This window comes from Papaver somniferum, chromosome 6, assembly GCF_003573695.1.
Source record: "Papaver somniferum cultivar HN1 chromosome 6, ASM357369v1, whole genome shotgun sequence".
NCBI classification, from domain to species: domain Eukaryota; kingdom Viridiplantae; phylum Streptophyta; class Magnoliopsida; order Ranunculales; family Papaveraceae; genus Papaver; species Papaver somniferum.
Genome location: NC_039363.1, coordinates 123,293,551 through 123,306,864, shown reverse-complemented (window position 1 = coordinate 123,306,864; position 13,314 = coordinate 123,293,551). Strand labels below are relative to the sequence as shown.

The 13,314-nt window shown below is 34.9% G+C and overlaps 1 protein-coding gene across 1 annotated transcript; it reads right to left on the bottom strand.

Annotated features, from left to right (window-relative positions):
- Positions 1-10,897: 10,897 nt before the first annotated feature.
- LOC113291423 (cytochrome P450 71A1-like) lies at positions 10,898-12,718 on the bottom strand. Its single transcript, XM_026540960.1, has 3 exons — positions 12,482-12,718; positions 12,234-12,416; positions 10,898-11,660 (listed from the first exon to the last, which is right to left on the bottom strand). Exons 1-3 carry the CDS (start codon positions 12,716-12,718, stop codon positions 11,040-11,042), a joined length of 1,041 nt encoding a protein of 346 aa, XP_026396745.1. The 3' UTR covers positions 10,898-11,039.
- Positions 12,719-13,314: the final 596 nt, after the last annotated feature.

Genomic DNA, 13,314 nt, shown 5'->3' with positions numbered 1-13,314 from the left:
TGACATGAACATGGTCATTTCGGCGCCAACTGGAAGCGGAAAAATGGTGTTATTTGAGCTATGCATCTCAAAGATCCTTTCCAGGTTCCTTCATATGAAGGGTACACTGAAAACAATAAGTATCCCTACTTCTGTTGCTACCGATAACGCGATTTATTTTCTATCATTTATGTCATACGCCTTGCACAAAACAGATCTCTCCATTTACTGATATCCGTGTTAAACTGCTAATACATATTCTTCGTGATAGCAATACTTTGGATACTTATGTCCCATATGTTGTAGTATGCCAAACTGATTAATCTCCTTTAATTGATCGGAAAAGTGTTATTTGTTTTCACTTTTTGAGTAGTTTGTGTATTACGGGTGCATGTGCTACTCACACTTACACATGCATTTTGTATGTATACCAGCTGATTACACATTTTGTATGAGTTAGGAGGTATGATTAAGTTAGACTTGAGATGATAGAGAAGAATATGAAGATCAATTGATGTTTTGGATTGGTGTCTCAATCTGCAGGTGTTGATTATTATTAAGAAAACAATACTAGTAATACTACCTCTCTGGTGGTGGTGCTGCTGCTGCTGTTGACAACTCTCTCTTGTATTGAAGCACAAATTACGGCTCCTATCGAAGGTAACTACTTATGCTTAATTGACACTAACTCATCTTCTTTACCATGATATACTTATGACCGTAAACAATCAAGTTATAGAGGACATACCAAGCATCGGTTCACAAGGAAGTAAACTATTTCATGTCTCACTTTTACTAGAAGATTGTTTGGAATGTTTAATTTTGTGCTATGAAGTTATGAGTGGTGTTACAAATGCTTGCTAGTAGGAAGTAGCATATACCTTGAAAACATTGATATCTTGTTTTATGCATTCACCCTATTCTGTCATTTTCTGCGTATATTATAGCTTGTTACTCATACCTGGATGCAGAATGAGGGCTCTGACTCAAGATACATTCACTTGCTTTCAAGTTTCTTTATTGTTGTGAAGAAACCGATCTTTTTGCTAAACTGGTCACTTTCAAGTTTCAAGATTTTTGATGTTTAATTTTGTTTTTTAGGTAATTTTTGCGTTCTCAAATTGGTATAACAAATAGGAAAGCAAGGTGTTAGGTTTCAAGATACTTCCTGTTAGATGATTCATATAAAAAATTACACTATCAGTTTCTCTAACCAAGTTCAATGTGATTAATATTTGAAGTCAGTGGTGGTGTTTTTTGATTAATATTTCAATGTGATTGTGTTTCTCATTTTGACGATTATGAACATGTGTAACTTTCGTCTACACATCCAAATTGCATGTGTAACTTGCGTCTACACTACTTAGATGCATCTGTAACTCCCAGTTACACTTATCAATATGTATGTTTCTTACTGTATGAAGCTTTACTTTCTGTTGCTTAAAATGTCCTTCGTCATAGATAATATGAAAATGGCTTAGGTACATCTAGACTAGCGTTGTAAAACGTCTTTCTGTTAATACAGTGATAACAACGTCTTTCTGCTGAAGCAGTGATATCTTAATTAAGAGCTTCTCATTCACTTGCAAGGTTAACTGTATTATTTTATGACTGGTAATTGCTTGATAGTCACCTCTCGTTTTTGCTAGTGTTATTCATTTAGAGATGGATTTGCTGATTTTATGTTGACATATCTAAGTCAGATGCATGTGTAACTCCTAGTTACATAATTCAGATGCATGTGTATCTGCAAGTTACACATGTTAATTAGATGTGTAACTTTTACTTACACATACTGATTTTGGGTACACATATCAATATGTATGTGTAACTCCTAGTTACACTAGTCATATGCATGTGTAACTGCTAGCTACACTAGCCAGATGAATGTGTATCTCCTAGTTACACATGTTATATGCATGTGTAACTCTCAGTTACACAATTCAGATGCATGTGTAACCGCTAGCTACACTAGTCAGATGCTTGTGAAACTGAAATATACATTGTTTTATGTACTGTTCATTTTAATCGTATAAATACTGATTGCTTGTTGTTATATTTCAGGTTTTAGATAACTTCATAAAAGCTAATTGCTTAAACGTGGTAATGGTCTCGCTGGAACTGGAGTTGAAGCTGAATACACAAGTCAGATGCATGTGTAACTCTCAGTTACACTAGATAGACACATATGTAACTCTCAATTACACTAAACAGATGCGTGTGTAACTTCTAGTTACACATGCTAAGAAATTATTGTAAATGAATATTAAAGTAATAACTTTTTTTTTTTGTGTTTTTTTTTTGATGTCTATTTATTTGCATATATATACAAGTGTAACTTTGCATTACACATATCATAAGGATGTGTAACTTCTGGTTACACATGCCATATGCATGTGTAACTTCTGGTTACACCTTCGCACTGTATTTTAATAATTTCGGGCCTAGATTTAATAATTTTGGTCCTAGATTTAAATTTTATTTAATTATGGGATTGACAATATGCATAAGGGTATCAAGGTCTTTTAAAAACTCGGGGCCTAGATTTAAACTTTTTTTAATTAAGGGCCTCATATTATGGGTTATCCATGGGTTGGGCCTGAGCCTAATTTCCCCTTTTTTATAAGTACTGCACAGTGCAGGTTTGTCAAGACAAGCTTCGAATATAAGCTACTGCACGAAATATAAACTAAAGCTCAGGGTATAACAAAGTATGATTTAACAAAATATGGATTGAGATGATTTAGGCAAGGAACTAAGCAGGTCACCAAAATTGAAACAGATGCGCACAGTAATTTAGATCTAAGTTATATGAAGGAGTATGCTGGGAAGTGTAAGATATAGCACGAAAAACCAACTAAATAAAATATGGATGTTTGAAGTCAAAAGCTTGAGGTGATTTTAGCCAATCCTGCAAGAAAAGGTAAGTGGCTATACCCATCAAGGAACCCTCAAGCTTTTGTTACCTCTATTCTGGCCACAATCTCTCTCGCTGATCTTTTTTGTTGATAAAAAAGAGACTTTCGTAAAAAGAGGTCAGAGTATTTTATAAATTATTGCTTCAAAACGTAGCCAAAAAATTTAGGAAGAAAGTTTAAAGAATTTAAATGCCGACAAGGAAAGAGAGTAATTTTAAGAATATAATCTGAAAGTTAGAGCAGCTTACCTTTGGGCTTTATCGGATCAGAGAAGCGGAGGTTTATGACTGACATATGTGTGATGGTTTTATACTAATTAATTACAGGTACTGAACAATAAACAGTGTGAAGATATTAACGTAAGATCAATCTAGTAAACAGAAGACTTGCAACTAATAAACACAGGAAATAATAAAGGTTTGTCAGGAAACCTTTCTATTAGTCCCAGAACAGAGAACAGAAATGGGAATACAAATGAAAAAAAAACTTAACTTAGCCCGGCTTTGAGAAGGAGTTTGTAACCGGTAACACCAAAATTAAAATAACAAAAGTACTTATGAAGATATGACTATTTTGAGTCTCCATAAGATTAACTCCTAGTAAGAACTCCTAGAGAAGTTAGGACAAACGAAGATGCTAATGGTTATTGGATAAACCACCCGGATCAACAACCCGATTCGTAAGACATTCAAAATGAACACAACAGATCTTTAACTTTATATAAGCACACAATTTTTATCATACCAAAGCAATTGAAGTGGCCACATAAACCACAGTAGGACCAGTTTTTACACTATAGAAGTAAGAAGAATCTTTAAATCCATTTTGCATCCTCCCTATCAGAATACCCATCAATTCTATTAGCGATACTACCCAACTAAGAGAATTTTTTTTTAAGTGACATGCAAAGGTTTTTTCTTTAAAACAGACTGCACATACACTTGTTTCATAAAAACGAATCACACGGAGAAAGAGTTGATATTAAAAAGTTCTTTTTTTAAAATAAAACCATCAAGTGCACATACACTTGAACATCGATCAACAACGCTGAAATACTGAAAATTACAAACCACTCCTAGGTCCCAATTAAATATTTTCGCAAGGGAACAAGTGTTCAACAACACCAACGGAAGGTCTAAAAATAAAGATTGATTGGTATTCTTTTTAAAAAAATGAATTAACTTAAAAAAAATAGAAAGAAATGTAGTAGAAAAGGCCACCAGCCAAAGGAATTATGAGGGATGGGCAGAAGAGGATGCAAAAGAACCCAATAAAACATAAGGTATAGGCCTTAAAAACAAACATCAAAGGGTGGGACTTTAATCAAACAGATGAAGGGCAACAGATACATAGGGCAAGCCAAACCCAATCAGCATTGGGATTTAAACGACTAACAAACTTAAATTCACATACCCAATCTTAAGTGGGGTTCAACAATCTAATTATTAGTGATAATTAATATGAATCAAACTCCACGCAATAGAGCAGAAATAAAAAGATTAAGGCAATCAGGAAAAAGATGGTTTATAGTTTCAAAAACCCCTGTTGTTGTTGTATTTATTACCACAATACCAACAGAACAACCTAAAAAGAGGATAAGAAGTTTAAAACCCCAAAAATTGACAGAAAAATCCCGATCTCCTGTTGCTTTTGTATCTAATACAACAATATCTACAGCAACCTAGAAAAGGGAAAAAGAGACGATAAGCAAGGGCAACACTCCGAGAAATACCTGTGTTAATGAGAACCAAAGCTTGCATTCTAACCCGGACTGAAGAGAAAATCAAAATTAAAGCATCAATTGGATGAGAAACAAATAAGAACCTAAAAATTCATCACATCTTTTTCAATCACAAGACACTCCAATCCGCTCCTCATAGATCATGGCCCTTTTAATACCCCAAAGGTTAGCTAAGAGATTACTCTTCCATGGAGGAAGAGTAGAGAAAACTTTTGGTTTTTTTTTTTCTTCAGAAAAGCACTATTTCAGAGAGGAGAGAGGAAAACTTGGTTTAAAAGTGTGTTGTTTTACAATCTCATTCAAACACATTTTTAACTATAATCCTTATGGATACCCCAACCGATTGGGTAGCTTTAACTCGGCATCCATTTTTTTTGAAAGCAAAATAAATAAAAATATCGATTTAAAATTTTCGCTGTCATCGTATCGACCGTTCCGGTCCCGGTTTAACCCCCGCCCTTTTCACATTCCATCAATTCAGGAAATTTATCAAATTTTCTTTCCCAAAAACCAAAGTAATTCTTATTTTCCAATAGAAACTATAGCAATTCTGTATTGTCTCATAAGATTCTGGTAGAATTCAAGCAAACATTAATGAAAATCGGTGAGTAATAATTTCCTAATTTGGTGATTTTGACTTACCTTAAAAAACACAAGCATGCATCATGATTTGATAACCTATCGCAACATAAAGGACGACGAAGAAGAAGATTTCCACCCTATGTTTCTTAGTGTAAGTATTGAATTAACCTATCGTTCCTCAAGGATTTCAGAAGAAAAGGTTAAGAGAGGAACAATCTCAATTTCAAAACTTATTTCGGAAAAGGTCCAAGAGTGATTTCCTAAAACAGAGGATGAAAAGAAAGGAATAGAAAAAAGAGATGTGCAAACAACGGAGTATGACTAATTAAAACCTGGTCCCCATAATGCCATAATCCTTTATCCTGGATCAACTCAAGCATTTTTGGAGCAGGACCAACAAAGAGGCTTTCAACTCTAGCAAGACAACTCCTGGAATTTTAACTCTTGAAAAGAAAGACCTCTAAAGCTATCTCAATAGAATACATATCACTGAGTCCTTTTGAATCACTCTTAAGATTGCATTTCAGAGATTTTTCGTTTCAGTTAGTATAATGTAATAAAGCAAGTATGATATGCGAGAATGATTTGCATTTAAATTTTAAGAATTTGAAAAGAGTTTCGTTTTTTATTTTTTTAAAAAAAATTGGAAACTAAAAGAGATGTGAATCCTTTTCCATGAACCATCGATATTACCTCCACTGTAAATCATATCATAGGATCTGAGAGTTGTTTTCCAGGCTGCATACTTTGGGATGTGAATCATTAAAGGAGCGAAAGCGAGAGAAGGGGAGAGGAGAGGAGGAGGAGGAGAGTATTATGTGTTATGAAACGAGTATGAGGAGAGTATTATGGGATTTTCAATCTAGTTTGAACTCATAAATGTTCTTCATCTGTTTTTATTAATCATTTAAGAAATACTTAATTGATTATATGAGATATGAAACGAGTATTATGTGTTAAACAACTGCGTACAAGGTACTGATATTGTGATACAGTTCAAGGAGTCAACTGTGTACCTGTGATAATTCTACAGATTATTGTCAGCTTAAGAATTAAGAATAATTATGACACAAACTATATATCTAACCAAAAATTATGCTTTTAATTTTTTTAGCTGTTCAATCTTCTACCTTTGTTTGATTATGTTGGAAGAAACCTTTAATGAAAATAATATTTTTTGGCTGCTTGAAAAAGCGGGGGTCTAACAACCACACCCAATATTTCGGCAATCTGAATGGACTAACTCTAATATACTTTCAAGAGAATCAACTAGACAGCCAGAATCAATCTTTAGAAAAGTATATCAAAGAGTTATATCTCAATTTCTCAATTCAATCTGCAATCAAACAAATAGGAATTTGTGAGCCCAATTGAATAAGCGAAATAACTTGGACGGTATCACAAACCAATATCCAAGTGTCAATCAATTCAATCAACAAACCAAAGGCCGGATTCAAGAACTGATTGAACTTAACGCACAACCTGTGATATTTCAATTATATAAAAAATATAATGCGGAAAAGAAATAATACAGACTCTAGAAATTTTGTTAACGATGAAACCGCAAATGCAGAAAAACCCCGGGACTTAGTCCAGCTTTGGACACCACATTGTATTAAGTCTTTGCAGACACTTTCCTACTACCAATGAACTTCAGACTGGAATGTAGTTGATACCTAACCAATCTCACATTGGTCAAGGTACAATTGCGCTATTTACGTGTCTGAACCCCAGCATGATTCTACGCACTTGATTCCCTTAGCTGATCTCACCCATAAATAAGAGTTGCTACGACCCAAAGTCGAAGACTTGATAAACAAATTTGTCTCACACAGAAAAGTCTATTGAGACAGATAAATCTGTCTCCCACATAAATACCTATAAGTTTTGTTCTGTCTTATGATAAATCAAGGTGCACATGAACCAATTGATAAACCGGACTTATATTCCTGAAGAACAGCTAAGTATTATCAATAACCTCACAATAATCTTAATTGTATGAAAACGAAACAAGATATTATGGAATCACCGAATCACAAACGATGAGACGAAGATGTTTGTGACTTCTTTTAATCTTACCTATCGGAATTATATCTTAAAGAAATCTTAGAAAAGATAGTACTCAATCATGATAGTATTAGTAAGATCAGAACACGCAACTACAGAGAAAATAGTTGGGTCTGGCTTCACAATCCCAATGAAGTCTTTAAGTCGTTAACCTACAAGGTTTTTGAATAAACCTAAGGTTAAAGGAGAATCGACTCTAGTCGCAACTAGTATTACACAAGAGGTGTAGGGATTAGATTTCCCAGTTGCTAGAGTTCTCCCTTATATAGTCTTTAAATCAGGGTTTGATAGCTTTGGAACAAAGCAATCAATATTCACCGTTAGATGAAACCTGATCTAAGAGCCAAGATAAGTTTTCTTGAAACCAAAGCAATATCTATCCAATGTTAGATGGTCTTAGCTTGTCACACACAAATGAAATATACTTTCATTCATATATGGGTATACCTAAACGTGTAAACTAGGTTGGCTCAACAATAGTTAACCGAAGTTAGCCATATGAACACTTTCATATCAACCTTATTAATCTTAACAACAACTAGTTCAAATGACTCAAATGAAACTAGTTATAGAGTTTTTCAATTGTTATATTCTCATAGAAGTATAAAAGAACACAATTGAAACAAAATAGGTTTGATTCACTCGAATCAATTCATGAACATTATAGCCATGGATTGCAAAAGATTGCATTCCTTATTATATAAATGTATTTCTTCATGTCACAACCAATTCTAGAACTTAACTCACTCAAGTATGCAAACGGGTACGCATACTTAAGTAGCCGGACTTGGACTGTGTCTGACAGTATGCGAACGGGTACGCATACTATCACACATCCAAAACAATAGTTGAATTCAGTACGCGTATGGGTATGCATACAATAGTTCCCAGACTTCAACTGAGTTTGCCAGTATGCGTACGAGTATGCATACCAAGGCTCCCGGACTTTACTTGACCTCGCCAGTACGCTTATGGGTATGCATACTATACCGGTCTTGGATCAACATATATGCAAGTACGCATACTATGTCTATAATCTAATTATGGTTAAGTGTTCTAAACTCTATTTCAATCATTGAAACATTCTTAGAGGTGACAATAGTTGTTTTCACAAACTATTAACATCAAAGCAATTTTTCAAGTTATTGAAATAATCAATACGAAACATTCCAGGTTTACATCAAATGACTGTCTCACACAAATAATGTAAGATGTTACCAGGAGATTTTCATATGATCATCTTTGACTTTCGTCAAGAATATAAGATGAACTTGGTTAAAGCGAAAGCTTACCAACACATATTCCGAGAAATATGTAAGCAATTTAAACTCAGCTCGAAATGTCAAATGTGTATAATCAAAAACTATATAGCTATACGACTTTTGTCTCAATATAAGAGTAGAAATAGACTTTCCGAGTGATATGTGAGTTTCGGTCTCCACATACCTTTCGTTGATGAAGTTCCACAAGCTCTCCTTAGTAGTTCTTCGTCTTCAATTGATGAACACCGTGAAGTCTAAAGCTCAACTACATAATCTATCCTAGTCTGAGACATAGCTATAAGTAGACTAGAAATCAAGACTTATAGTTTTGGTCACTAAACTTGACAAGCAAGCTTGAGATAGCGACGCTAGCGAGTTTGACCGAGCAGTGCTCTAACAATCTCCCCCGTTCGAGTTGTTAATTGTCAATAGGAAGCGGTCTTAATTGTTTTGTCAATAGGCAGTGTGGTCTTTTGTTGTGGTTTACAACTTTATTTCAGCTTCATTCTTGTTTTGTTATTTTTTTGGTTGGCTTTTCGCTTTATGTCAGTTATATTCGCCCGCACATGACTTGTGTTCCTTTTAATCTATTCTCTTTGATTGATCAAAAAAAAAACACTCTGGGCTTGTGGATCATTGTTTAGTCTTGAGTGTTATTGAACGCCTTACTGTAGGAAAGTTCAAAGGCATACTTGCCTCTATTGACTATCATTGTGCACGGATCCAGAACCCTGGATCATAGTGCATATGCTTCTGTGTAATTTCAAGGAAGACTTTTCACATGCTTACATGAATTCCTAATAAGAATTTCATCTGAACTGAGAAAGTGTTTGCTTGGATGTCAAGATAACCTTAGCTTGAATTCAAAGCTATCTGTAGCCTTGAAAATATATAAATAGAGAGACTTTTGCAACAAGATTTCTAAATCCATGGAAATATTATGTCATATTTGCAAAGTTAGAGTCGTCTTCTGTAACCTAGGTTCTTGATAAAATAGTATTCTAGGTTACGAATTTGAAGACTTCACTTAAGGATTTGTGAAACCCGATTATATTAAGCCCGGTTAGACTATCTTTGAGGATTTCACTTAAGAACGTTCTTGTATCCGGATCTTTTTCTACTGGTTATTGAGGTTCACGAACTTTAGATCAGGAACAAGATAGGTATATAGAAATCACAAAGTTCTCTTCGTCTCAGACTTTGTGATTTCTCAAGAAAGATATATGAATTCTTCTTTGATTTGTTTGGATTGCTCTTGAGAGATGGTTAGCAACCCGGGATTCTTTGCTAGTATAGTGTAAGTGTTTCGGATTTGTGAGGTTTGTTGGACTTTGTCTGCTGCATATAGATTTCCAAACCTAAATCAAATATGCTTATCTGATAGAGAAAGATAGGTATCAAAAGTCTTCACTGAGGTTGAAGCAACTTTTCGGATGTAAAGGACGTTAACTAAGAAAATCAAGTGTGTGGAATCTTGTGAGGTTCAAGAGACGTAAGGAATACGACTACAACTGAACTTTTTGGAGGGTTAATTCGGTATCAACTACATTTCATTCTGAAATATGATAGTAAGTTAGTGTTTGTAGTGATTTAATTCAGGTGTTCAAGCTCGACGAGGTCCTGGTGATTTTCTGCATGTATAGTTTCTTGTTAACAAAATTTCTGGTGTCTTGCATTTCTCTTTTTCCGCATTATATTGTGATACCAAATCTAGTAAATGTGTAATCCAAACAACCCCATCTTACATTATCAAAAGCTTTTGCTAGGTCCACTTTAACCACTAAACCAGGAATATCAACTATTTTCCTTGAATCAATCAATTCTGAAGCAATCAAGATACCATCTGTAATCTGTCTGCTATCAACAAAAGCTCCTTGAAATTCTGAAATCATTGAAGGAAGCACATGTTTTAATCTGTCAGCAAGTAACTTAGAAATTATTTTGTAAATTCCACCAACTAAACTGATTGGTCTAAATAGTGCAGAGAAGAAGCACCATCACATTTTGGTATCACTATTATATTTGTGCAATTCAACCTCCAGTCTAACTTTCCTGTTTGTTCAAATTCTTTCATAACTGCCATTAAGTCCACTTTGATGATCTCCCATATAGATTTAAAGAATTCCATAGTATAGCCATCAGATCCAGGGGTTTGTTGTTACCAAAACTCCAAATTACCTGCTTCACCTCATCTTCCTCTATTGGCTACTGATACTTTGTTGTACACTAAACTAGGAAGAACAAGCTCATCAAATGATGGCCTGACATGCACCTCTTCATTGAAAAGCTCCTCATAAAACTTCTTTGCTTCTTCGTTAATCTTTTGCTTATCACGACACAGTTCACCATCAATCAACAAAAAAATATAAATATTCTTACTGTTAATATATAATATTGGCTCATAACTAGTACTATCAGCAAAAACTGGTTACTCACTAAGAGCATACAAATAAAAAATGCACAATCAAACTCGGAGTACATCCTGAGCGTTTAACTTACATATGGTGTAGCCAAAAGAACTAAGGCAGATCTTTTATGAACTGTAAGTCCTGTACCTTCAACCATGTCTAGATCCTCATTCATCAATCCATTTGGCATCTCCCAGTTGAATTCGTTCAGAAGGTTAGTTAATGCAAGTTCTACTGTAGCCATGGCAAGATGAATCCCTGGACATCCTCTTTTTCCAGCTCCAAACGGAACCAACTCAAAATCAAAACCTTTGAAATCAATTTCAGAACTTGATCCTCCATTTAAGAACCTTTCCGGACAGAATTTTTCTGGCTCCTCCCATGAGTCTGGGTCTCTTCCGATAGCCCAAGCATTTACAATGATTGTTGTTTTCGCAGGAATGTCATACCCATTGACTTTAATGTCTTCTGTTGATAGGCGTGGAACTAATAACGGAATAGGAGGATGTAACAAAGTTTCCTTAATAGCTGACTTTAAGTAGTGCATTTGCTGAATAAGTTCTTCGGTGACTTTCGATTGACCTTTGGTGATACTTCTAACTTCCTCTTGTACATTCTTCATGGCTTCAGGATGCTTCATAAGTTCAGCCATTGTCCATTCTATGACCGTGTATGTGGTGTCAGTCCCAGCTGAAAACATGTCCTACGCAAACATTTGGAGTAAATTGAGAGATTAAAATAAGAACACCGTTCATCACTCATCTTCTACTCCACGGCTCTAGATATATAGCCATGACACTAAACATGTGGCTGCATTAGACTAGTGAATCCTTCATACTTTTTTTTTTTAAAATGTCAGATTTGTCTTTGCTATGTCCTAATCTATTCCTGGTGCACTCTTTTATAAAAGGAAAAGCCGAAAAGGTTATAAAAAAGACTCTTTTTTCTCCCCTAATTCTTATCTTATAAAATTATATTATGTATTGAATTTTTGCTCCAACTTGCAGGATTATTAATTTAGAAGAAATACTATAGTCTAAGGTGATAGAGTTTCATTTCTTTTTAATTGTTTTTCCCTTGAAAGCAGCAGAGATTAAGCATATGTGACATAGGCTCCTACGTACGCAATTAAAAGTTCAAATCTTGTAATATAAGCTGATTTTTATGTGAAGATTATCTGCCCGAAGACCAAAAAAACGAAACTCACTAAAAAATCCAAAAAAAAAAAAAAATTAAAGAAAAAAAAGATTAAAGATGTGGGAAACAGATTAGTTACCAAAATAATGGCTTTGATGTTATCTCTGGTGAAAGGAAGACCAATTGAGCCTTGCTTTTCAATGTCAAGTAAAACATCCACAAAATCTTCCTCTTGATCACTCTTTTTCTTTATGTTTCTCGTCGATACATGATCTTCGATTACTTGTTCAAGAAACCGATCAGTAACTTTGAAGCTCTTTTTCTTGAATGCAAACCGTTAAAATATTTCAACCAACAAAGTAAAGGTTGATAATCTCCAATATCAACAGCACCCAATAATTCTTGCAACTCATTAATCATATTCTTATAGCCCTTCCCACCACCCTCCTCTTCACTATACTTCTTCCCTAATGATACTCTACAGATTATGTTATTCAAGAGCAATGATAGTTCTTCGCTCAAATTTACCAAATTCCCTGAAGAAGAACTTAAACTAGAAGCAGACTTCTGACTTATCATCTTGATCATCAGAGCTGTTTCTTCTTCCCTAACAAACCGATACATTTGGACTCTTTTCGGACTTAAGAGTTGCAACATGCACATTTTTCTAATTTGCCTCCAATACTCGCCGTACGGAGCTACAACGAGGTCCTTATTGTCATACAATAGCCGCTTGGAGATCCTCGAAGTGGGTCTACTTGAACAAACTAAATCATTTGTTTTTAGGATTGCTTCAGCCACGGCAGCAGATGAGACTATAAGGGTCGGAACTCCGCCAAGGTAGAAAAACATCAGTGGTCCATATTCTTGAGACAGAAGGTGAAATGAAAGATGAGGTGAGGAGGTTATATGGTGAATGTTTCCTATAAAAGGTAGCTTTGATGGTGAAGGTGGTAACTTGTGTTTATTGCTGGTTTTGTAGTAGTACTGCTTAGCTTTTGAACTAAACAGGACGAACAAGAACAACACAAAGAAGGTAAGAAGCAGAGAAAAAATGAAGCTAGACGAAGTAATCAGATGCTCCAGCCAGTTTATACGCACCACATGACTCATGTTGCACCAGTTTCTGGTTTTTGAATATGCAATATAATCTTCTTCTATAAATGGCTGAAGAGACTTGCACATCAAGATCGACGACGACTTTCAGTACGTGACCCTCA

Bases quoted from the DNA above. Each gene is read 5' to 3' on its own strand.
- LOC113291423 (XM_026540960.1), bottom strand. From the start codon at position 12,718: ATGTATCGGTTTGTTAGGGAAGAAGAAACAGCTCTGATGATCAAGATG. The intron at 12,417-12,481 runs GTTGATATTGGA...TTTGCATTCAAG, and splicing joins TGCAAGAATTATTGGGTGCT to AAAAAGAGCTTCAAAGTTAC. The intron at 11,661-12,233 runs GTAACTAATCTG...ATGTTTGCGTAG, and splicing joins ACATCAAAGCCATTATTTTG to GACATGTTTTCAGCTGGGAC.